This window comes from Nerophis ophidion, linkage group LG08, assembly GCF_033978795.1.
Source record: "Nerophis ophidion isolate RoL-2023_Sa linkage group LG08, RoL_Noph_v1.0, whole genome shotgun sequence".
Lineage (NCBI taxonomy): Eukaryota > Metazoa > Chordata > Actinopteri > Syngnathiformes > Syngnathidae > Nerophis > Nerophis ophidion.
This window is the reverse complement of record NC_084618.1, coordinates 43,715,734-43,741,800: the sequence shown is the minus strand read 5'-3', so window position 1 is coordinate 43,741,800 and position 26,067 is coordinate 43,715,734. Positions and strand designations below refer to the sequence as shown.

The 26,067-nt window shown below is 41.9% G+C and overlaps 1 protein-coding gene and 1 long non-coding RNA gene across 2 annotated transcripts in view; both read left to right on the top strand.

Annotated features, from left to right (window-relative positions):
• Positions 1 to 26,067, top strand: part of LOC133557816 (dynein axonemal heavy chain 9-like) — a 363,451-nt gene that overhangs the window by 259,018 nt on the left and 78,366 nt on the right. The window contains exon 45 of the mRNA XM_061908637.1: positions 3,139 to 3,266. Within this exon, the coding sequence (XP_061764621.1) occupies positions 3,139 to 3,266 (128 nt within the window). The remainder of the gene's footprint in view (positions 1 to 3,138; positions 3,267 to 26,067) is intronic.
• Positions 8,530 to 18,072, top strand: LOC133557818 (uncharacterized). The gene is made up of 8 exons (XR_009807850.1): positions 8,530 to 8,559; positions 9,090 to 9,224; positions 12,487 to 12,562; positions 13,478 to 13,555; positions 14,089 to 14,166; positions 14,699 to 14,776; positions 17,357 to 17,428; positions 17,545 to 18,072. It is a non-coding gene; the product is annotated as an uncharacterized LOC133557818 (long non-coding RNA).

Genomic DNA, 26,067 nt, shown 5'->3' with positions numbered 1-26,067 from the left:
AGATGCTATACAATAAATGAAAGAAATAAATAATCGTAAAACAATGGCTAGGTGTGCGTGTAGCCAACTTGGCAAAGCAGTATGAAAATAGCACTTTAACACTCCACCCACTGGAGCAGAAGGAGTCCATAAAAGGCAATTATAACTTTTTATGATAATTATAAAATCATTTGTAAACAGCGGACATTCATCCATGATATGTAGAAACTGCCGCTGGTGTGGTTTACGGAGAAGCAGCTTGGAGAATATACTTTTGGTAGTCTTTGATAGTGGCCTGGTGACATCACTACATTAAAACACACTTAAAAGGGAACTGAACTTTTTTGGAGTTGTGTTTTTCATTTACAATCCCCATGTGAGACAAGAACAAATATGTATTTATTTTGTTTATGCATTCTAACTCGTAGCAGTGGAGGCAATAGGATTTGCTCTATTCTGCCTATAAAGTGCTCAAAAAAGAATCCAAAAACTTCTATCAATGTTTTATATACACGCTGTAAGTATATATGTAATGTAGTTGAAGGCACATTCATAATAATTTTTATTATTTACGTATTTGGATCATTTTAGGCATACAATGGCGTATTAATTTCAAAGAGTTCAAAAGAATTCAAATAATTACTACCACTCTTATTTTAATGTTATTCTATTTTACTTTATTATTACTACGACTACTTATAAGTCAACTATTTTATTTTATTTTACTTAATACTACCACTACTATTACTACTACTCATGGCAGACTGTCTCTAATGAAGTTCTTGAAGAAAAACTAAATTCCATTCATCCATCCATCTTTTTCCGCTTATCCGTAGAAAATAGATGGATGGATGGAATTTTGTTTGCTGTTTTTTTACTAATCATGGGAGACTTCACGAGAGACAATGGCAACTACTTTGGGACAAATAGTGATCTATAACATTATATTTTTGAGCCTGAATATAATGAGGACAAACTACAAGTTTTCAAAGCTGTGTGATAAGTAGATCCAGGCAGTAGCACTATTGCTAAGTACTATACAAGAACTACGAACATAATAAAACAATCTTACTGTACAATTTCTGCTATTATTTATATGCAGACTGATCCATCCACCCATCCATTTTCTACCGCTTGTCCTTTTTGGGGTGGCGGGGGGTAGCTGGAGCCTATCTCAGCTGCATGTGGGCGGGGTACACCACGGACAAGTCGCCACCTAATCATAGAGCCAACACAGATAGACAGACAACATTCACTCTCACATTCACACACTAGGGCCAATTAAGTGTTGCCAATCAACCTATCCCCAGGTGCATGTTTTTGGAGGTGGGAGGAAGCCGGAGTACCTGGAGGGAACCCATGCAGTCTCAGGGAGAACATGCAACCTTCACACAGAAACGATCCGAGCGCAGAATCGAACCCCGGACCTTCGTATTGTGAGGCAGATGCACTAACTCCTCTTCCACCGTGCTGCCCTATGCAGACTGATGTGACGTTCATATCTTCCTGTTTAGATGAAGAAATAATCATACTCCTCATGCTGGTGGAAAAAAAAAGAAAACAGGATAATTCCCTGTTCTAAGTTGGATATCCAAGTTCAGTAACTTGTCGGTTTATGGCCACAACTTCTTACTATACAAGTGAGATCCATTATTCATAATCTTGAATGAACTTTCACCAACTCATAGGCGATCCAGCAGCTCACCAAGTCAGTATGTTGATATAGCTGCATAAGCTAGTTACCTCTCTGTGATCATGGCAACAGTAAAAGTGTTTCCTCAGCGTTATTGCTTATAATACCAATATTGCTAATGCTTGGTCATTATTCAGGTCATGAGATGTAAATGGAGTATCGTTGGCGGTATTTGAATGTTTTTTAGAGGGCTTTAATGGACACAATAGAGTAGACTCATGAGCTGCATTGTTAGCCGCCTCATACTTTCTGTATATTACGAATTAGAATGCATAAAAATAAAAAATATATATATGTTCTTGTCTCACATACTGTAAGGATTCTGAATAATAGGCAAAATTACCCCCAAAAAGTGCAGTTCCTCTTTAACCGATATAGGCATCAATGTAGTTAACAGAAATACAAATAAAATAAAAAAACATGGAGGACCCTGCAGCATTTTCTTTACAACAATAATGACGGGTCAAATAGAACAGTGGTTCTCAAATGGGGGTACGCGTACCCCTGGAGGTACTTGAAGGTATGCCAAGGGGTACATGAGATTTTTTTTAAATATTCTAAAAATAGCAACCATTCAAAAATCGTTTATAAGTATATTTATTGAATAATACTTCAAGAAAATATGAATGTAAGTTCATAAACTGTGAAAAAAGAACACAACAATGCAATATTCAATGTTGACAGCTAGATTTTTTGTGGACATGTTCCATAAATATTGATGTTAAAGATTTCTTTTTTTGTGAAATTTTTTTTAGAATTAAGTTCATGAATCCAGATGGATCTCTATTACAATCCCCAAAGAGGGCACTTTAAGTTGATGATTACTCTTATGTGTAGAATTGTTTATTTATAATCGAACCACTTGTTTATTTTTCAACAAGTTTTTAGTTATTTTTATATTTCTAAATAGTTCAAGAAAGACCACTACAAATGAGCAATATTTTCACTGTTATACAATTTAATAAATCAGAAACTGATGACATATTTTACTTCATCTCTTTTTTTCAACCATAAATGCTTTGCTCAGATTAGGCGGTACTTGAATTAAAAAGAATTTCACAGGGGGTACATCACTGAAAAAAGGTTGAGAACCACTGAAATGTACAGTAAGATGTCCAAAATATATTTCACTTTTATTGACATGCATAGATCAGATCAACTCAGATGAAATAGATATTTAACAAAGAAAAATATTGTCTTGTCTTTTTATATGGGCACTGTTTCACTGTGTATGATTGTGAACATACAGTATGACCCCAGATGCTGGCTGAAATAAGCCAAACACTCAGATGACAATTTGGAATTTCTTCATGTAAAACCTGGAAAATATGAAAAAAATCATCTTTGATAATTTGCATTTGTTTAATTGACTACAAATTATTAATTATGTACCTCAACTTTGTAAGCATGTTTAAAACAAATGTGCTGACCATTTATATTTGCAATTATTTGTGTTTTTTTTTCAGGAAAGAAGCTTGGTTTTACATTTAACAATAACAACTTCCACAATGTGTCACTGGGCCAAGGTCAGGAGGTTGTAGCTGAACAAGCCCTTGACTTGGCGGTTAAGAGTGGCCATTGGGTCATATTGCAGGTATAGTACATGCATATCCACACAACACACACACACACACACACACACACATGCACACACAAACAGGAGAAAACACAGGTTTTGTATTTTGAATACACTACTTTAAAAAAAAGATTTTTTTTTCTTCAAATGAGCACACCCGCCCAAGCAAAGTGTATTTCCTAGCAAAAGCCGAGGTAGGAGGTGTTGTTTTCATGTCTGTGGGCAACTTCCTATTTGCTTTGTGTGCAATTATGTGCAAAAGCTATTTTGCTTGTGCCAGTGACATCTGATGGAGAGCTGAGTCATGGGCAAAGGAAGAAAAAGTTATTGTATTTCTTCTTACATGATCTGTAGGTAAATCTAGTACTAGTATTTCATTATTCATTTTTTCCATCATCATAAAATTGGCAGATTCACAGAAGCCTGCATAATCAAACATGGATTGTAGTTCAAGTGTGGACTTACTGTTTTGTATTGCAATTGGTTAACATCTTTGTAATGTGAATTTCCCTCAATGTCATCGATTTACAGTATGATGTGGATCTAATTCAATGGGAATCTCTTTGAACATTCTCACCAAACCTAATCTTAAAATATCAAAAACTAAAGCCACCAAGTTGCAAACCATCAAAACCATGATGCAAGATGTGATTCACTGTCATTTGTAAATGCATTGTTATGCTCTATAGGAATCCCCTTATTACAAACATGTTCCATCTTGAGCTGAAAAATAAGAATAGGAGGATGCTGGGGCCCTATTTCCTTTCCTTTTTTCGTGTGTGTGTGTGTGTGTGCGTGCGTGCGTGCGTCCGTGCGTGTTCTTGTATTTCTGCCCTTCTTGAGACCTCAACACGGAAAAGTACCTTCCATATGAGGATCAGTGAATAAGTTAGGACCACAATCATGGTCCCAATACAGAAAACCATTGTATCCAATAGAGAATGTCTCATTTGCACCCATGGTGGTGAAATCTATCAAAATTAGGGTGGTTCCAAAAAGGAGGGATTTTTCAAAATCGTTTTTAAAAGTGCTCTCTCTAAAGTCAACATATAAATAACAAGTGTGTGTAAGAAATTGAAATGCACCCCCTTTGGCCAAGATAATTAAAAAAATAAAAATAAATATTTATGAAGAGACATATTGTCATAAGTTCAAGTAAATAATGAAGATTAAAAACAATTACATACAAAAAATTTAAAATAATGAACTAAAAGCTTACTGTGAACGGCTTCTCGCCGCCATCGTGTGGGTTGCATGGATTATTGAGGAATGACATTGCTGAGCAGGTTTGACTCGCTTTATTTTTCAATAACAGCTTGTCTTTATGTCGGATCACTCCTTCCTGCTCGCTCCTCTCTCGCTCCTGGATTGGCTGCGTCCTCGCTGTTGTCTTCAGCTCGCTCTTGGTCGTTGTCGCTCTCTAGGTCTTTCTCCTGGTTCTCCTACTTCCCCTTGAATGTTCCTCCTTCCCCCTTTTTATGCTGCAGGAGTAGATGATGTGATTGAGCGCAGCTGTGTGGTAAACACACCTTGCGCTGATTGCTGCTCCCGAGCGGCTCCGAGTGCGTCACGCCTTCCCTCTCCGCTGCATGCCCCGCCTCCTGGCCCTCATCTCGGCCAGGATCGCTGCTCTTCTCAGCCCGCCGTCAGCCCGCTGTCGGCCCGTCGGCTGCGTCTCTCCACACTTATCTTTTATATATTTGCATAGTATGTATACATTATTAATGTTGTAAATACAAATCTTTATACATCTAAAACGGGTGGTCCTAAAGAAGTAGGCATCAGGTCTCAAGAAGGTAACAAATACAAGCATGTGTGTGTGTGTGTGTGCGTGTGTTTGTGTGCGTTTGTCAAAGTGACATATGGGGACATTTTTATGAAATTTCACCTTACATATGAGGACCTGTTGAAATATGAGGACATTTTCCATGTCCTCATATTTCCCGCAATGCTATCGTGTTCTAGACCCTCCCAGCATGTTCCCAGACCAAAAATCTCTTAAGTCTTCATTTGTCAAATTTTCAGAAAAAGTGTGTGAAAGTGTGTTTAATTTTTTGGGTCACCTTCGATTTTGCCCCTAGTGGCCATCTTTGCTATTATGACACACACACACACACACTTGTCCTCATATGTCATATGTCCTCATATGTCATGTGGGTCAGAAACTCACACACTCCAACATTTTGAAAAACATCTAATCATTACAGCAATAAACATACTTTTGAATTCTAAATCAAATAACACATGTTCAACTGATCTGATGATCTCAACCTTTTTATGTTAGTTTTACTTTTCATTTGGTTTATCTGGAGAGGATTTGGGCTAGACAATTAGTAATAAAGGGATTATGGTGATGATTTAATTGGTTTGATTTTCGGGTGAAGAGAGGGGCGGAGCTTTCTACCGATCACCACCTGGTGGTGAGTTGGCTGCGATGGTGGGGGAGGATGCCGGACAGACCTGGCAGGCCCAAACGCATTGTGAGGGTCTGCTGGGAATGTCTGGCAGAGTCTCCTGTCAGAGAGAGTTTCAATTCACACCTCCGGGAGAACTTTGAACATGTCACGAGGGAGGTGCGGGATATTGAGTCCGAGTGGACCATGTTCCGAACCTCTATTGTTGAGGCGGCTGAATGGAGCTGTGGCCGCAAGGTTGTTGGTGCCTGTCGTGGCGGTAATCCCAGAACCCGTTGGTGGACACCAGCGGTGAGGGATGCCGTCAAGCTGAAGAAGGAGTCCTATCGGGTTCTTTTGGCTCATAGGACTCCGGAGGCAGTGGACGGGTACCGACGGGCCAAGCGGTGTGCAGCTTTAGCGGTCGCGGAGGCAAAAACTCGGACATGGGAAGAGTTCGGGGAAGCCATGGAAAACGACTTCCGGACGGCTTCGAAGCGATTCTGGACCACCATCCGCCGCCTCAGGAAGGGGAAGCAGTGCACTATCAACACCGTGTATGGTGCGGATGGTGTTCTGCTGACTTCGACTGCGGATGTTGTGGATCGGTGGAGGGAATACTTCGAAGACCTCCTCAATCCCACCAACACGTCTTCCTTTGAGGAAGCGGTGCCTGGGGAATCTGTAGTGGACTCTCCTATTTCTGAGGCTGAAGTTGCTGAGGTAGTTAAAAAGCTCCTCGGCGGCAAGGCCCCGGGGGTGGATGAGATCCGCCCGGAGTTCCTTAAGGCTCTGGATGCTGTGGGGATGTCTTGGTTGACAAGACTCTGCAGCATCGCGTGGACATCGGGGGCGGTACCTCTGGATTGGCAGACCGGGGTGGTGGTCCCTCTCTTTAAGAAGGGGGACCGGAGGGTGTGTTCCAACTATCGTGGGATCACACTCCTCAGCCTTCCCGGTAAGGTTTATTCAGGTGTACTGGAGAGGAGGCTTCGCCGGATAGTTGAACCTCGGATTCAGGAGGAACAGTGTGGTTTTCGTCCTGGTCGTGGAACTGTGGACCAGCTCTATACTCTCGGCAGGGTTCTTGAGGGTGCATGGGAGTTTGCCCAACCAGTCTACATGTGCTTTGTGGACTTGGAGAAGGCATTCGACCGTGTCCCTCGGGAAGTCCTGTGGGGAGTGCTCAGAGAGTATGGGGTACCGGACTGTCTTATTGTGGCAGTCCGCTCCCTGTATGATCAGTGTCAGAGCTTGGTCCGCATTGCTGGCAGTAAGTCGGACACGTTTCCAGTGAGGGTTGGACTCCGCCAAGGCTGTCCTTTGTCACCGATTCTGTTCATAACTTTTATGGACAGAATTTCTAGGCGCAGCCAAGGCGTTGAGGGGATCCGGTTTGGTGGCCACGGGATTAAGTCTCTGCTTTTTGCAGATGATGTGGGCCTGATGGCTTCATCTGACCGGGATCTTCAGCTCTCACTGGATCGGTTCGCAGCCGAGTGTGAAGCGACCGGAATGAGAATCAGCACCTCCAAGTCCGAGTCCATGGTTCTCGCCCGGAAAAGGGTGGAGTGCCATCTCCGGGTTGGGGAGGAGACCCTGCCCCAAGTGGAGGAGTTCAAGTACCACTGAGTCTTGTTCACGAGTGGGGGAAGAGTGGATCGTGAGATCGACAGGCGGATCGGTGCGGCGTCTTCAGTAATGCGGACGTTGTACCGATCCGTTGTGGTGAAGAAGGAGCTGAGCCGGAAGGCAAAGCTCTCAATTTACCGGTCGATCTACGTTCCCATCCTCACCTATGGTCATGAGCTTTGGGTCATGACCGAAAGGATAAGATCACGGGTACAAGCAGCCGAAATGAGTTTCCTCCGCCGGGTGGCGGGGCTCTCCCTTAGAGATAGGGTGAGAAGCTCTGCCATCCGGGAGGGACTCAAAGTAAAGCCGCTGCTCCTCCACATGGAGAGGAGCCAGATGAGGTGGTTCGGGCATCTGGTCAGGATGCCACCCAAACGCCTCCCTAGGGAGGTGTTTAGGGCACGTCCAGCTGGTAGGAGGCCACGGGGAAGACCCAGGACACGTTGGGAAGACTATGTCTCCCGGCTGGCCTGGGAACGACTCGGGATCCCCCGGGAAGAGCTAGACGAAGTGGCTGTGGAGAGGGAAGTCTGGGTTTCCCTGCTTAGGCTGCTGCCCCCGCGACCCGACCTCGGATAAGCGGAGGATGATGGATGGATGGATGGATGATTCAGTATTTTACTGAATTGGGCTTTTTGCTATTATGTTGACTAAAATACAATGCCGCACAATAATTAATTTAAATCTGCCTGAAATGTAGGTTTTTGCATAAATGCCCCCACCCCCTCCAAAAAAAACCAAAAGAAACAACCCTCAACCTTGATTGAGACTAAGGCAATAATTCAAATGCAATTCAAACTACATCCAGTATTTAATATTTTGAAATGGTTACAATAGCACATGATTTAGGTATTTTTATCTTTGGGACCAATTTTGGATTCAATTGGCGATTGTTTTTTGGAGGTATTCTCTTTACATGGTGTTCAAGATGGTTACTTCCGCCCACTCTGAAGAGTCTTGGCGTCTGATTGGTCCAATTTTCAGTTAGGCGCTGCCTGATTGGCCAGTGGATGATGTCGGATCCTAACAGAGGGCTAAATCACTAGTTAACTATTTTCATCTTGGAAGTTATACAGCTCACGTATCACACTTAATATTGAATATATATATAAAGGGTTTTCCAAAAGGACCATTTTATAATCGAAATACAAAACTTCACACACGATTTTGAGCACAACAGAGCGCTCAGTGAACACCACTTCCGGGACCTGCAGCACCGGAGGGAGACATCTATCTTGGCCGCAAACCATCTTTGACAGTCTTCGGCAGCATGGTTGAATCAGGTGAGCATAAAATGGAGTTTAACGTAATTAAATAGACCAATGTTTTTTAACATAGGAAAATAGTTCATTATAAACAACAGTTAAATGTTTTTTGTTATTAATTGCAATCAGATTTGATTTTATGAGGTTAAATAAAGCATTTCAGTTCTGGGCCAAGGCATTTAATTTTTTTTTTTTTTAAAGTTGCATGAAAGATTATATGTAGCAGTGATTGTCACACACTAGGTGTGGTGAAATTATTCTCTGCATTTGACCCATCACCCTTGATCACTATGCAAGTAAACCTTTTCTTAATTTTAAACAAGACAGACTAGAGTTCTTCAAATTGTTTATACTTTTTCTCAAATACAAATATTTCAAGCTGATAAGCACTATGGAGTTGGCATGTTACTGATATTGTTACATTAGTACTTTGTTTGAGAAGCTTCATGGCTGCATTGAGCCTAAATTTAACAGTTTTTGAAGGGTTTAGTTCTTTGTTTTATTTCTGTGTCACTGACTTTTTTCATTTTTATGTGTGGATTTGTTAGGTGCATCAACACATGATGTAGACATCGTATCCAAAAGAAGAGCGAGACGTAATCCTGAGGCTGAAGCCACCGAGTTTATTTGATCTGGATGTGACAAGTCTTGTTTTAAGGCCCAGTGGATCAATGATTGGAAAGGTATGTCTTGTTATGTAACATATCAATGGTAACTGTATCAACATCTCATTTGGATCATTTCCTTACTGTCTAATAGAGGTTGTATTATATGGCTTTAATTAGAAGTGTTTGGAATAACAGCGTTCCACGTCCCAAGAGCTAGCTTCTGTAGCCGAGGATCGGACCGCCAAGTGCCCTGCCTTCGGCTGCCGCCCAGTTCACAATGCACCCGACCTCTATGGCCCCTTGGAGTCTTGTTCACGAGTGAGGGAAGAGTGGATCGTGAGATCGACAGGCGGATCGGTGTGGCGTCTTCGGTAATGCGGACGTTGTATCGATCCGTTGTGGTGAAGAAGGAGCTGAGCCCTAAGGCAAAGCTCTCAATTTACCGGTCGATCTACGTTCCCATCCTCACCTATGGTCATGAGCTTTGGGTCATGACCGAAAGGACAAGATCACGGGTACAAGCAGCCGAAATGAGTTTCCTCCGCCGTGTGGCGGGGCTCTCCTTTAGAGATAGGGTGAGAAGCTCTGCCATCCGGGAGGAACTCAAAGTAAAGCCGCTGCTCCTCCACATCGAGAGGAGCCAGATGAGGTGGTTCGGGCATCTGGTCAGGATGCCACCCGAACGCCTCCCTAGGGAGGTGTTTAGGGCACGTCCAACTGGTAGGAGGCCACGGGGAAGAACCAGGACACGTTGGGAAGATTATGTCTCCCGGCTGGCCTGGGAACGCCTCGGGATCCCCCGGGAAGAGCTAGACGAAGTGGCTGGGGAGAGGGAAGTCTGGGCTTCCCTGCTTAGGCTGCTGCCACCGCGACCCCACCTCGGAAAAGCGGAAGATGATGGATGGATGGATTGATGGTATAACAGCGGTATATGAAAACGATGTTACTAATGCTGTTACTTTTACCGGTAACGAGTAATCTAATAACTTTTATGTACGCTACAACGCTGTTATGATGCGTTTTATGTAATGTGGCATGCTACTTTTGATGTGATTGTATGTCAACAAGACAGCGTTAGAAGCACAAAAGGGTTAGTGCAGGTAATATCTTTTTACTAATGAAAGCAACCCCCGGAAGTAATTACGAACACGATATCAAATAGAAAGAGGCCTAATCCAAACGCGAACAAAAACATTCAACAGAACTATCTTAACTGCCACTGCTAAGCTAAAAAATACAGCTGAACTATTCTGCTATGTCTGGGCGCTGAAGTCCCACGTCACTTGGCAAAAGGCACAGCTTTTTAAAGGCACACACACACCCTGCTCTCATGAAATGTCTCTCAACTGCATATGCTAGATATTTAAAACTTTTCTTTTTCAAGTAACACATTAATTACAAACCCCGTTTCCATATGAGTTGGGAAATTGTGTTAGATGTAAATCCATCCATCCATCCACCTCTTATTCCCCTGTGGGGTCGCGGGGGGCACTGGCGCCTATCTCAGCTACAATCGGGCGGAAGGCGGGGTACACCCTGGACAAGTCCAAACGGAATCATTTTTTTTACAAATAATAATTAACTTAGAATTTCATGGCTGCAATACGTGCCAAAGTAGTTGGGAGAGGGCATGTTCACCACTGTGTTACATCACCTTTTCTTTCAACAACACTCAATAACCGTTTGGGAACTGAGGAAACTAATTGTTGAAGCTTGGAAGGTGGAATTCTTTCCCATTTTTGTTTTATGTAGAGCTTCAGTCGTTCAACAGTCCGGGGTCTCCTCTGTCGTATTTTACGCTTCATAATGCACCACACATTTTTGATAGGACTGCAGGCCGGCCAGGAAAGTACCTGCACTCTTTTTTTATGAAGCTGAACACGTGCTGAATGTGGCTTGGCATTGTCTTGCTGAAATAAGCCGGGGCGTACATGAAAAAGTCGGCGCTTAAATCGCAGCAAATGTTGTTCCAAACAGATGGGTAACTTACAGATGTGTAAGTTACCCATGCCTTGGGCACTAATGCATCCCCATACCATCACAGATGCTGGCTTTTCAACTTTGCGTCGATAACAGTCTGGATGGTTCGCTTCCCCTTTGATCCGGATGACACCATGTTGAATATTTCCGTAAACAATTTGAAATGTGGACTCGTCAGACCACAGAACACTTTTCCAATTTGCATCAGTCCATCTTAGATGATCTCGGGCCCAGAGAAGCCGGCGGCGTTTCTGGATGTTGTTGATAAATGGCTTTCGCTTTGCATAATAGATCTTTAACTTGCACTTACAGATATAGCAACAAAGTGTATTTAGTGACAGTGGTTTTCTGAAGTGTTCCTGAACTCATGTGGTGATATCCTTTAGAGATTGATGTCGGTTTTTGATACAGTGCCGTCTGAGGGATGGAAGGTCACGGTTATTCAATGTTAGTTTCCAGACATGCCGCTTACGTGGAGTGATTTCTCCAGATTCTCTGAACCTTTTGATGATATCATGGAGCGTAGATGTTGAAATCCCTAAATTTCTTGCAATTGCACTTTGAGAAAGGTTGTTCTTAAACCGTTTGACTATTTGCTCACGCAGTTGTGGACAAAGGGGTGTACCTCGCCCCATCCTTTCCTGTGAAAGACTGAGCATTTTTTGGGAAGCTGTTTTTATAGCCAATCATGGCACCCACCTGTTCCAAATTAGCCTTCACACCTGTGGGATGTCCCAAATAAGTGTTTGATGAGCATTTCTTAACTTTATCAGTATTTATTGCCACCTTTCCCAACTTGTTTGTTGCGTGTTGCTGGCATCAAATTCTAAAGTTAATGATTATTTGCACCAAAAAAATGTTTATCAGTTTGAACATCAAATATGTTGTCTTTGTAGCATATTCAACTGAATATGGCTTGAAAATGATTTGCAAATCATTGTATTCTGTTTATATTTACATCTAACACAATTTCCCAACTCATATGGAAACGGGGTTTGTACTTAATTTAATAATTATTTACATTTATGAAAGAGTAATTCTGTTTGTAATTGAATTTTTAGTCAAGTAACGACTATTATTATTCCTTTTTAAAACAGATATTCCAAACATTGTTAATTGATAAACTGTTTTATCAGGATATGGTGTATTTGCTCTTGCATCAATTTAAAAAGGTTCTTTTGTGGTCGAGTACTGAGGGAAGTTCATCTCAAGACATGAGCGGGACAAGAGACAGAAACCCTCTATAAATATCTTTACTATTTATCTGGCATTATATGCTCATAATGTTAACAACAAAAAGTTCTGATAATGTTATAATTAATAAGTTCTAACATTATTTTTATGTGTTTTGTTGCAGACACCAACTGTTGATGTTCTATCTCAACATTCTCCAGATTCATGTGAGCGATAAACCGACTTCATCCCTCCAACAGGTTATTACTTGACTATTTTATTATCCATCCATCCATCCATTTTCTACTACCTGTCCCTTTTTTGGGTTGGCGGGGTGTGCTTGAGCCTATCTGAGCTGCATTCGGGCGGAAGGCGGAGTACACCCTGGACAAGTCGCCACCTCATTACACGGCCAACACAAATAGACAACATTTACACTCACATTCAAACACTAGGGCCAATTTAGTGTTGCCAATCAACCTATCCCCAGGTGCATGTCTTTGGAGGTAAGATGAAGCCGGAGTACCCGGAGGGAACCCACGCAGTCACGGGGAGAACATGCAAACTGCACTCAGAAAGATCACGAGCCCAGGATTTAACTCAGGACTACTCAGGACCTTCGATTTGTGACGCACATGCACTAACCCGTCCCACCGTGCTGCCCTATATCTGCTAAAAACTTGACACAACCTATACTTCAAAATACATTTAATCCTTTTAACCTCTCACAGATCAGTTTATATGACAAAAATGTTTTAAGCGTACTTCCATGTTAGTCTGTGGAATTTACAACTCATGTTTAGCAAAACAGGAGATGTTACAGGTCAGCAACATGAATTCTATATGTGATCACTTGTCATGTACTCATATTGTTTGAACTAAAAAAGACTTCAGTGTGTTTCATATAAGGTCCTCATATTTTTCTGAACCACATTAGTGTGTGTTACAATGTTTAATTCAAAGCTTTAAAATGAGTGTTTCAATCCAGGTCCTCATATTTTCTGAACCACATTTTAGTGAATGTTACTTTCTTAAATAATAGTCTAAGAGCTAAAACGCTATAATAATCTTTACTGTTCATGTAGAATTATATGCTCAGAATATTATCAACCAAAAGTGGTTGTTAATGTTATAATTAATTAGTTCTGACATTATATTTTTGTGTTTTGTTGCAGACACCAACTGTTGGGGTTCTATCTCAACATTCTCCAGATTCAGATGTGAGCGATAAACCGACTTCATCCCTCCAACAGGTTATTACAAGTCTATTTTTACTATATCTGCTCTAAATGTGACCCAACCTATATTTTGAAAGACATTTATTAATTTTAATCTCTCACAGATCAGTTTATATGACAACATTTTCGTAAGGGTACATCCATGTTAGTCAGTAAGGAGTTTGGAACTCATGTTTGGCAAAACAGGAGATGTTACAAGTCAACAACATACATTCTACATGTGACCACTCGTCATGTCCTTATATTGTTTGAACCAAGAAAGACTTAGGTGTGTTTCATATAAGGTCCTCATATTTTCTAAACCAGATTAGTGTGTGTTACAATGTTAATGTCCAAGCTTTAAAATGAGTGTCTCAATTCAGGTCCTCATATTTTCTGAACCAGATTTTAGTGTGTTTTATATTCTTAATTAATTGTCTAAGAGCTGAAACTCTGTAATAATATTTTCTATTTATCTGGCATTGTATGCTCAGAGTTTTATCAACAAAAAGTGCTGATAATGTTATAATTAATTAGTTCTGACATTATATTTTTGTGTTTTGTTGCAGAAACCAACTGTTGAGGTTCCATCTCAACATTCTCCAGATTCAGATGTGAGCCATTAACTGACTTCATCCCTCCAACAGGTTATTACATGTCTATTTTTACTATATCTGCTCTAAATTTGACCCAACCTATATTTTGAAAGACATTTATTTATTTTAATCTCTCACAGATCAGTTTATATGACAACTTTTTCGCAAGGGTACATCCATGTTAGTCAGTAGAAAGTTTAGAACTCATGTTTAGCAAAACAGGAGATGTTACAAGTCAACAACATAAATTCTACATGTGAGCACTCGTCATGTCCTTATATTGTTTGAAGCAAGAAAGACTTAGGTGTGTTTCATATAAGGTCCTCATATTTTCTGAACCAGAAAATGTGTGTTACAATGTTAATGTCAAAGCTTTAAAATGAGTGTCTCAATTCAGGTCCTCATATTTTCTGAACCAGATTTTTGTGTGTGTTACATTCTTAATGAATTGTCTAAGAGCTGAAACTCTGTAATAATCTTTACCCTTTATCTGGCATTGTATGCTCAGATTTTTATCAACAAAAAGTGGTGAGAATGTTATAATTAATTAGTTATGACATTATATTTTTGTGTTTTGTTGCAGAAACCAACTGTTGAGGTTCTATCTCAACATTCTCTAGATTCAGATGACAGCCATAAACCGACTTCATCCCTCCAACAGGTTATTACATGTCTATTTTTACTATATCTGCTCTAAATTTGACCCAACCTATATTTTGAAAGACATTTATTAATTTTAATCTCTCACAGATCAGTTTATATGACAACATTTTCGTAAGGGTACATCCATGTTAGTCAGTGGGGAGTTTGGAACTCATGTTTAGCAAAACAGGAGATGTTACAAGTCAACAACATAAATTCTACTTGTGAGCACTCGTCATGTCCTCATATTGTTTGAACCAAGAAAGACCTAGGTGTGTTTCATATAAGGTCCTCATATTTTCTGAACCAGAGTAGTGTGTGTTAAAATGTTAATGTCAAAGCTTTAAAATGAGTGTTTCAATTCAGAAAATGCAGTGCCTCTTGTTTACAGCCGGTTTCTGCAGCGCTGTTTTCATTGATCAAAGTATTTTTTCGGTGGTCGTGTTTTTGGTACACAACTTGTAAATAGTGCGCAAATAATAGGCTATATATATATATAAATACATTCAAACCCCGTTTCCATATGAGTTGGGAAATTGTGTTAGATGTACATATAAACAGGATACAATGATTTGCAAAGAATTTTCAACCCCAATTCTGTTGAATATGCTACAAAGACAACATATTTGATGTTAAAACTGCTAAACATTTTTTTTGCAAAGAATTTAGGGATTTTACCATCTACGGTCCGTAAAATTATCAAAAGGTTCAGAGAATCTGGAGAAATCACTGCACGTAAGCGATGTACTGCATTAAAAACCGACATCAGTGTATAAAAGATATCACCACATGGGCTCAGAAATACTTCAGAAAACCACTGTCAGTTACTACAGTTGGTCGCTACATCTGTAAATGCAAGTTAAAACTCTACTATGCAAAGCAAATGCCATTTATCAACAACACAGAGGAACGCCGCGGGCTTCGCTGGGCCCGAGCTCATCTAAGATGGACTGATGCAAAGTGGAAAAGTGTTCTGTGGTCTGACGAGTCCACATTTCAAATTATATATGGAAATTGTGGACGTGGTGTTCTCCGGAACAAAGAGGAAAATAACCATCCGGCGCAAAGTTCAAAAGCCAGCATCTGTGATGGTATGGAGGTGTATTAGTGCCCAAAGCATGGGTAACTTACACATCTGAGAAGGCACCATTAATGCTGAATGGTCCATACAGGTTTTGGAGCAACATATGTTGTCATCCAAGCAACATTATCATGGACGCCCCTGCTTATTTCAGCAAAACAACGCCAAGCCACGTGTTACAACAGCGTGTCTTCGTAGTAAAAGAGTGCGGGTACTTTCCTGGCCCGCCTGCAGTCCAGACATGTCTCCCATCGAAAATGTGTAGCGCATTATGAAGCGTAAAACACGACAACTTAAGCTGTACATCAAGCACGAATGGTAAAGAATTCCACTTTCAAAGCTTCAACAATTAGTTTCCTCAGTTCCCAAACGTTTATTGAGTGTTGTTAAAAGAAAATGTGATGTAACACAGTGGTGAACATGCCCTTTCCCAACTACTTTGGCACGTGTTGCAGCCATGAAATTCAAAGTTAATTATTATTTGCAAAAAAAAAAAGTTTGAGTTTGAACATCAAATATGTTGTCTTTGTAATGCTTTCAATTGAATATGGGTTGAAAAGGATTTGCAAATCATTGTATTCAGTTTATATTTACATCTAACACAATTTCCCAACTTTTATGGAAACGGGGTTTGTATATATATTAGGGCTGGGCAATGATTAAAATTTTTAATCGACGTTAATCACACTATTTCTCTTATTAATCGCGATTAAATGCATTGTATACGCAAAGCCCAATAATGAATTCAAAAGTAGTGTGTAGTGCACCTTTATTGGAATATTCTTCCACATGAACAAAAGCGCCAAAACATTTGTTGTGCAAACACAATTTAAATCAGTCCTTGTTAAACAGTAGCAGTTAAATAGCAAATTTTATGAAAATCAACTCAAAAAATGTAATTACAAACATTTAAGCTTATTACTACCACTGCCAGGGTATTTAAGTTATCCTGTTTGTTATGGAAAATAAATATAATCTACATACAAAACTCTGAGCCACAATCATAACATCTGAACAGGCAATTTCTGAGGTAACAGCAGAAACATTTTTTTTTTATCAGGGATCTTATGTTTAAAAAACCTATATTATAGGTAGTGGGCTGTTTTAGGGAATTTTGGATCAAATTATCCGTAGTAGCAATATTAATAATGTTGTGTTTATTCTGCGTAGTGCACTTAAAATAATTATGACCATATCTGTTTGCTTGGTGCTTTGATAAACTGAACGCATATACATGGTACTATATTGTAATGTTATGAGCCAGGGGAAAAAAAAACTACCCTACCCAGCATGCAACAGGAGTGACGAGCATGCGCGGTAGCCCGGGATAGGTTGTGTCGCCATGACGGCATCTTGTATGTTGTGATATGCACGCTCTGAAAGCAAACGTTAAGAACTCAGCCAACACTCCTCGTCTGCATTATTCATAAATAGACGGACAACACATATACTCCACTGCTTCACAAAGCACAATATGTTAAATGTTTACTTTTACAGTTTTCTAATTCTTCCTTTCAGATTGACAGCAGGACAAATCGCTGGAAGTGGGTATGTCTCAAGCTTCTTCCACTTGGTCCACTCCAAAGCGGGGTAAATAAATAATCCACATCATTTACTAGAATATTATATTACGTTTTGCACCTTTTCACTGTGTTATAGTCATTATTCCTTCAGTAAGAAATTGTATTTTGTCTCCTTTATGACAGGTGCAAAGGGGAAGAAGTGGAAGCAGTTGAATGACACATGTTGCATTTTGTAACTGGCAACAAAGTACCAGGTAAAAAAGATTGTGAAGCCTGCCTCCATAAAGAACTAGTAGCTCTACAGGACAGAGATTGGCTTGCCATCAAGTACTACATCCATAACAGAATTATATTAAAAAAAGGGAAAAAAATGTTTTCCCACATCTTCTGTGGTAGTTTGAGTATGTTACCAGCAATTAAAAAAGCAAAATAAACAGCAAGCGTTTTGTATTTATTCCAGATAATTCTTAGCGACAAAATCCACAAAAACAATTCAGTTACACTTAGTCGACAATTACATTTTTACCCATGTTTCTTTTAAACTCTTCTTGGTTTTAGATTACAGTAGCATGGGATTGGGATTTTTTTTTTAAATGACAACACATCAACTAAACCAACTCAGGTGGTTTTGTTAAGTCTCTGATGTCATTAGCCTCATATGTCACATGAACCTGAAATCTTAAACACTCTGTGACGTCATGGTCATCATATGTCACATAAACTTGAAATCTTAAACACTCTGTGACGTCATGGTCATCATATGTCACATAAACTTGAAATCTTAAACACTCTGTGACGTCATGGTTGTCATATGTCACATGAACCTGAAATCTTAAACACTCTGACGTCATGGTCGTCATTTGTCACATAAACTTGAAATCTTAAACACTCTGGTCTTCATTTGTCACCTAAACCTGACAAGTCCTCATATGTACCATAAAAATCAGGTTCAGAAAAAAACAAAAGAGTTGCAAAAATCTCAATAGACCACTGTGTGTCTAAAATTCTGGTTCACTAACCGTCTGATTCCCAGGCCTGTAGGACCATTGGAAAGGCATGTCCCCATATGTCACGTTTTTGTCATAAGTCCTCATATGTCACCCAAACACGTATGTGTGTGCGTGTGCGTGTGCATGTGTGTGTGTGTGTGTGTGTGTGTGTGTGTGTGTGTGTGTGTGTGTGTGTGTGTGTGTGAATAGCAATTTTATATAAATGTATATAATCTGTTAAAGCTACAAAAAAAACTATTTTCATTACTGTGATATCAAGCTGTCCATTTAGGAGCTAACACTGATTGTCATTCAATTTCACCTGCTGTTGTGCAAATGGAACGACAACAGGGGGAAATTTGAGACGATTATCAAGACAACCCTTATAAAAACCAAATTGCTTCTGCACATGGAAGCCACACTCTCTACTGTGTCTAATTTTGAATTGTCTTAAGGAACCCTCCATTGGTCAATTATTTTGATTTACGTTTCCATCATTTTTATGTTACAGTACATCAAGCAAAGGTTGAATCGAGGCAACTGTGCTTTTCTTGTTTGTTGAATTCAACCTTCGCTGATTACCATGATCATTTTTAATTTAAGGCGGTCTAAGTAATGAATACAGATTTTCAATGGGAACATTTTCGAGGTTAGAACATGTGATTGAAAAATTGTTTTTGCAGTGCATTTATTAAAATATATGTAATAGGTGTGATGACAAAATGTATTATTCTTATTATTGTTACAGTGAAGGTCACGTGAGTCAATCCTAGCTTATATCAACAACCCATCAACAATGTCATCCATCCATCCATTTTCTACCGCTTATTCCCTTTTGGGATCGCGGGGGGCGCTGGCGCCTATCTCAGCTACAATCGGGCGGAAGGCGGGGTACACCCTGGACAAGATGCCACCTCATCGCAGGGCCAACACAGATAGACAGACAACATTCACATTCACACACTAGGGCCAATTTAGTGTTGCCAATCAACCTATCCCCAGGTGCATGTCTTTGGAGGTGGGAGGAAGCCGGAGTACCCGGAGGGAACCCACGCATTCACGGGGAGGACATGCAAACCCCACACAGAAAGATCCCGAGCCTGGATTTGAACCCAGGACTGCAGGAACTTCGTATTGTGAGGCAGACGCACTAACCCCTCTGCCACCGTGAAGCCTCAACAATGTCAACCAAGTCATTATTTCTAGGCCTACTGTTACAGTACTTCTTATTACTCATAAGTGTACTATTCATTTCTACTAAAGTTAAAGTACCAATGATTGTCACACACACGCTAGGTGTGGTGAAATTTGTCCTCTGCATTTGACCCATCCCCTCGTTCACCATCCGGGAGCTGAGGGAGCAGTGGGCAGCAGCGGTGCCGCGCCCGGGAATAATTTTTGGTGATTTAACCCCCAATTCCAACCCCTTGATGCTCAGTGCCAAGCGGGGAGGTAATGGGTCCCATTTTTATAGTCTTTGGTATGACTCGGCCGGGGTTTGAACTCACAACCTACCGATCTCAAGGTGGACACGCTAACCACTAGGCCACTGAAACAGGGTCAGTTCATGTCGATATGTTACTGTATTGTTAACCTCATCAACTTAAAACAACATAACTACTGTCTATCAACACAACATTAAAATATGCACATAGTGCCTTTCTGTTCAGTGCAAAGTAAGCTTGAATATACAGCCATTGTCGTAATATACCTTCATTGTAGTAATAAAGTGGAACCTGGCACAGCAACTAACAAAATGCATCCATTATTCTTTTTTTTTTGAGGATTGTTAGTTACTGGAAGAAAGATCTGCACACGAAAGCCTCAGTGTCATTGCAGTTAAGACACACAACAAAATTACCGCAGCAGCTGTTAGATAAAGTAGCAAAATATCAAAAGAAAACAGAAGAATAAGAATAAAATTACGCACACATCGAGATAAATTATTTTTTTTAGTTTCAGAATAATTTACTATAACCCATTCTCCTATTGCTCTGGCATAAGTCCAAAGTAAAGTGCGAGCAAAGGCTAGTTTCGCTTTCAGTCATGTGGACAGTCTGAGGGGCGTCGACATTAACAGGCTCCATCGTTATTGTTCAACATTGTCTTGTTCTCTTACGCCTTTTAGCTGCCCTGGTGTGGTAGCGCTACCTTCTGCCTACTGCATTTTGTGCAGATTGTGCAGATTTTATACCCAGTCAGGGTTCTAACACCCAGTCTTTGGAAACTATCCAGTGCAGACAGGATCGCGTCAAGAAGGGCAATCCATCCATCCATCCATCCTATCTCGGCTGCATTCAGGCGGAAGGCGGGGTACACCCTGGACAAGTCGCCACCTCATCAGATGGCCAACACAGATAGACAGACAACATTCACACACATTCACACATTGGGGACCATTTATTGTTACCAATCACCCTATCCCCAGGTGCATGTCTTTGGAGGAAGCCGGAGTACCTGGAGGGAAGAACATGCAAACTCTACAGAGAAATATCCCGAGCCCGAGATTGAACTCAGGACCTTCGTATTGTGAGGCACATGCACTAACCCCTGTTACACCGAGCTACCGAAGGGCATGTAAAATTAGCCAAATCACTAAGCACCCCTGATGGAAAAAGCAAAAACACAAGAAAATATTATGCCTATTTTTTTCATTTTTGCTGTTGTTTTGATAAATTGTATTGTAGAATCTGCCGCTGGCCTACAAAAAAAGATTTGCGGGCAATACATGTCCCCTAGGCTCCGATACCCCTCTCTCATTGTAAGGACCATGGCATTCAATTTAAAACAATCTTCATCCACATTGTCTGTTCCTTCTTATCTGGAGGGAAAGACTATTTTCTTGTATTTAAAGTTGAAATGTAAAGACAGGAACCACCGGGACGGCGTGGCGCAGTTTCGAGAGTGGCGGTGCCAGCAACCTGAGGGTTCCCGGTTCGATCACAAGCTTCTACCAACCTAGTCACGTCTGTTGTGTCCTTGAGCAAGCCACATCACCCTTGATCCCGATGGGTCGTGGTTAGCACCTTGCATGGGTGAAATTTGGAAATAGTGTCAAAGCGCTTTTAATGCCTTGAAGGTAGAAACGCGCTATACAAGTATAACCCATTTACCATTTACAAACAGATCAAGGATAGCTCAGGTTGTTTAATTACCTTTGCGTCAGAATAAAGATTGATAGACTAAAAAGGGATTGTCCCTTTGGCATCAAACCTCCCACTCACTTTATCTTCAGCTAGCTGTCTGCCTGCTGAGAGCCTTCAATAGCACTGGCGGGAAAAGTAAAACATGGGTAGTCACATACTCTCTCACCTAATTTACCAGTTGTTGTAGCCGCTATTCGACTCTCTTTGTTCAAGCATTAATCTTCCTACTCTTTTATTTCACAATGTATTATTATTTAAATTCTTTATCTCCATTCCCTACTCATCCAAGTGCACACCCTCCCCACATTTCCTCACCTGCTGTCAGATGCAAGTCCTTCAGGGCAGCGCTGGGTCCTTCACCATTTGGGTAATTATACTGCAAAGCGCTCGGTCCTGCTGAGATGGGCTTGAGAGACACTGAGGCAAAAGCTTTGAAAGCAGCCTCATGGGAATGGGGCAGGAGGGCGATGGAGAGGCAATCAGTCCAGCAGATTGGAGCTGAATATCCCACACATGCCAGCCGGTGGGAATCAAGGGGCCTAAACTAGCCTGCATGTTTGCACATTTATGACTAAAGCTTTTGCAGGCAGTAGCAGAAAGAGGTGCAGATAAGAAAAAAAAGACGAGTGGGAATTTGACAGAAGTACTCTTCCACAATCTCTTACCGGGACTATTCTTTGGAAGAACAAGAAAGCTTTTGGCTCTCCCTGGAATATAAAGTGAGTCACTCCTTTCCAATCCAGATGATTTCACTTGTAGGACAGATCCAAGACTAGCTATTCTTGTGTGAAAGTTAATGCTAGAGTGGGCATCCACTTAATTTGACACATAGTCCACAATGGCTTCTAAACGTTGGCCCAGAAGAAGTGGATGAAAAGTTTGTTTGTGAACTAATATAGTTAGCATGGTTTAGGTCAGTGGTCCCCAAACTTCGGCCCGCAGGCCGGATGCGGCCCGCCAGCGTTCGAGATCTGGCCCGCAGGAAGTCCCAAGTTACATTTTTTTTTTCTTTTTTTAAAATCTGTCCTATCTAATCCATTTTCTTGTTGTGTTCAGAGAAGGGAAGGAGGCGACAACCAGGGCAGAACTGCGGTTTTCAAGGTTTATTTTAAACCTTTGATAAATATATGGCGTGTGTATGCTACTCTATGTGTATGAATGTGGACTATGTGTAATATTAATAATGTAAATGTTACCAAGGGTTTTTGTCTGGGGGTGTTGATTGAATCTTTCATCGAATCACAAGGGGCAAGGCGAGGAGGCAGTTCGTGGACAGGCAAGAGGTCGTGGGCTTGAGCGAGGCAGCGTGGTCTGGGTCCGAGCAAGGATGGTCGTGGATTGAGGAGGGCAGTCAGGGATCCGGATGAATATCGAGTGACTTGGCACGATCACGGAAGACAGGGGAGTCACTGTGAAAACACAAAGGAACATGATCCAGGGATACACGGAGAGAGAGCAAAGCAAATGCGAGGAAATCACGGGGAAGGGAATGCCAGACATGATGCTTACGGGAAGGTTAGCGAAGTTCTGGCAAAGGTTCCTCGGGTCTGGTGGTCTTTATGCTGCTCCCTTTCATGAAGTCCAGGTGTGTTGATTCTTGATTGAGTGCAGGCTCGGTGCTGCGTGGGAGTGCTGCACACAGCACGGGCAAGAACGTGTCTGAGCGCGCTGTCAGCGGAGGCGCGCGCATCTCCAGCCGTCGAGGAAACGCAGGTTTGACTCTGCGTCATGACAGTACCCCCACCCCCTTATGTGAGGCCCCCGACGAGCGCCAGGGAGCATCAAGATTGGCCCGGTAGAAATCCTCCAGAAGAGAGGGGTCAGCAAGATAGGAGGCAGGAACCCAAGATCTGTCCTCTGGCCCATATCCATCCAGTCTACCAGATAAACGAGCCCCCTACCTTGTCAACAGACCTTGAGGATTTCCTTGACCATCCAAACCTGATCTTCATTCGGCAAGACCCTCGAGGGTGGGGGGGCAGGTGTAGGAGGGGACATAGCGCTTTCCGCTACCGGTTTAATCTGGGACACATGGACCACTGGGTGCCGCTTGATCGAGGGTGGAAGAGCCAATTTGACAGATACAGGATTAATGATGGACAAGATGGCCAAAGGACCAACGTAACGTGCCGCCAATTTTCTAGATGGTACCTGGAGGCTGATGTCCTTCGTGAGTAGCATAACTTTTTGTCCTGGCCGATAGGACTGTGCTGGAATGCGATGACGGTTGGCATTGCGGCACATCTTCTCTGAGGCCCTCTTTAAGGCCGCACGAGCAGCTCTCCACACCCTCTGACACAGCCTAATATGAGCCCTAGTCGAGGGCACAGCGATTTCCAGTTTCTGTTGGGTAAACAAGGAGGGTTGATAACCCAACAAGCACTCTAATAGAGACATACAGGTAGCAGAGCTCTTCAAGGAGTTATAGGAAAACTCCACCCAAGGCAGATATTTACTCAAGGACGTTGGTTCACCCTCTCAGCCTGCCCGTTGCTCTGTGGATAGTATCCCGATGTGAAGCTGACGGAGGCCCCGATTCCCTTGCAGAAGGCTCTCCATATATGTGACGTAAACTGAGAGCCTCGGTCAGAGACGATATCCACCGGGATACCATGTTGCTTGACGACGTGTAGTGTGAGAAGATCAGACGTCTCTTAGGCAGAAGGTAATTTGCGCAGAGGAATGAAATGGGCTGCCTTGGAAAAACGGTCAACAATTGTTAAGATGGTGGTGTTACCTCTAGAGGCTGGAAATTCTGTGACGAAATCCAGAGCGATGTTTGACCAAGGACGGGCAGGAATGGAGAGAGGGCGAAGGAGACCACCAGGAGGCCTTTGTGACGTCTTGCTACGGGCACAAGTAGAACAAGCGGCGCTGAACTCACAAGTTTCTTTGGCCATGGATGGCCACCAAAAACGTCGTTAAAAACCCGGATGGCAAGAGAACAGGCTGCAGTGCCCCAATCCAGGACTCTGGGTCGTAGTTCCCGATGGACAAATAGTTTGTTGGGTGGTCCACCTCTCGGTCCTGGATTGGAACGCAGCGCAGATTTTACCAGGTCCTCCACCTTCCGGGTTACCATCCCCACAATATGAGTGGGAGGAAGGATGGGTTATGCCTCTGACGAACAGGTGTATTCTCTTACGAATAACCAGAATAGAGCGTCAGCCTTAGTGTTCTTGGAACCTGGCCTGAAAGAGAGCACGTAATTGAAGCGGGAGAAAAACTGCTGCCGCCTTGCCTGGCGACTGTTGATTCTCTTTGCAGCTCGGATGTGCAGAAGGCTGCTGTGGTCTGTCAGAATCTGGAACTGGTGTCTAGCTCCTTCCAGCCAGTGTCTCCATTCCACCAGGGCCTCGTGGACCGCCAAAAATTCCCTATTCCCAGCGTCATAGTTCTGTTCGGCCTGAGTCACACGTCTAGAGAAGAAGGCAACAGGGTACATCCAATTGTCATTCTTGGATCTTTGAGAGAGAATAGCCCCAATCCCCGAGTCTGAGGCGTCCACCTCCACCAAAAAGGCAGTCTCCAAGTGAACTAAAATTGGAGCGGAAACAAAACGCTCATTTAATTCCTCGAAGGCCTTCCTAGCCAAAAGAGTCCACACAAAAGGCACATTTGTAGACGTGAGAGAATGGAGCGGTGCCGCAACCCTACTGAAGTCCTGCATGAATCGTCGGTAGAAGCTGGAAAAGCCGAGGAACCTCCGAAGTTCCGTCCTAATGGTTGGTTGCGGCCACTTCACTATGGCTTCCACCTTCTTCGAGTTGGATCTTATGTGACCCCTTTCGACCACAAATCCCAGGAACTCAACCGAAGAGGTGTGGAAGCATTATTTTTCTGCCTTAACAAATAGGCAATTTTCCAAGAGGCGTTGCAGGACACGTCGGACATTTTGCTGGTGATCAGAGAGGGTACGGGAGAAAATCAAAATATCGTCAAGATACACTACCGCACAGTGGGCCCGGTTCTGGGGGTCCTGTCGCTGATTGGCCTGGCTGCATGGGGTCGGTGGTCCCTTGTTCCCTGGGAACCACGCCTGCTGTTTCGGGTTGGGCTATTTTAGATGGATTGGGCCTTACTTTGGCTGCACACATACTGGGAGAAAAATATATTGTACATGCAAACATACATACATACTCACATACACAGGCACATACGCACGCACATACTTACAGTATATATACAAAGGCAGTGCATACATCCACACACACATTCACCGTACAAACTGTAAACGCAGCTATACATACATACATAGAGTACATTCAATCACATTTCATCAAACATATAAAAAAGTTATATGTTCCCACCCACGGGAAGCTGGGTAACACACTGATAGAGCTGAACCTAGTTTTACTATGACAATCTATAAGGTTAATATAGTCTCCTTCTCTTTTGTCCGCTCCATTTGTCTACTTTCTTTTGTAATTCAAGTTTTTTTACATACAGTATGTGTATGTTTATATATTGTTGCATTTGAAGCAATTGCAATATTGATTATAAAGGTAAATATCATTACTATTCATTATTAATAGTGTTATTTATGTTGTTTTATTGGTAGTGCAATGATG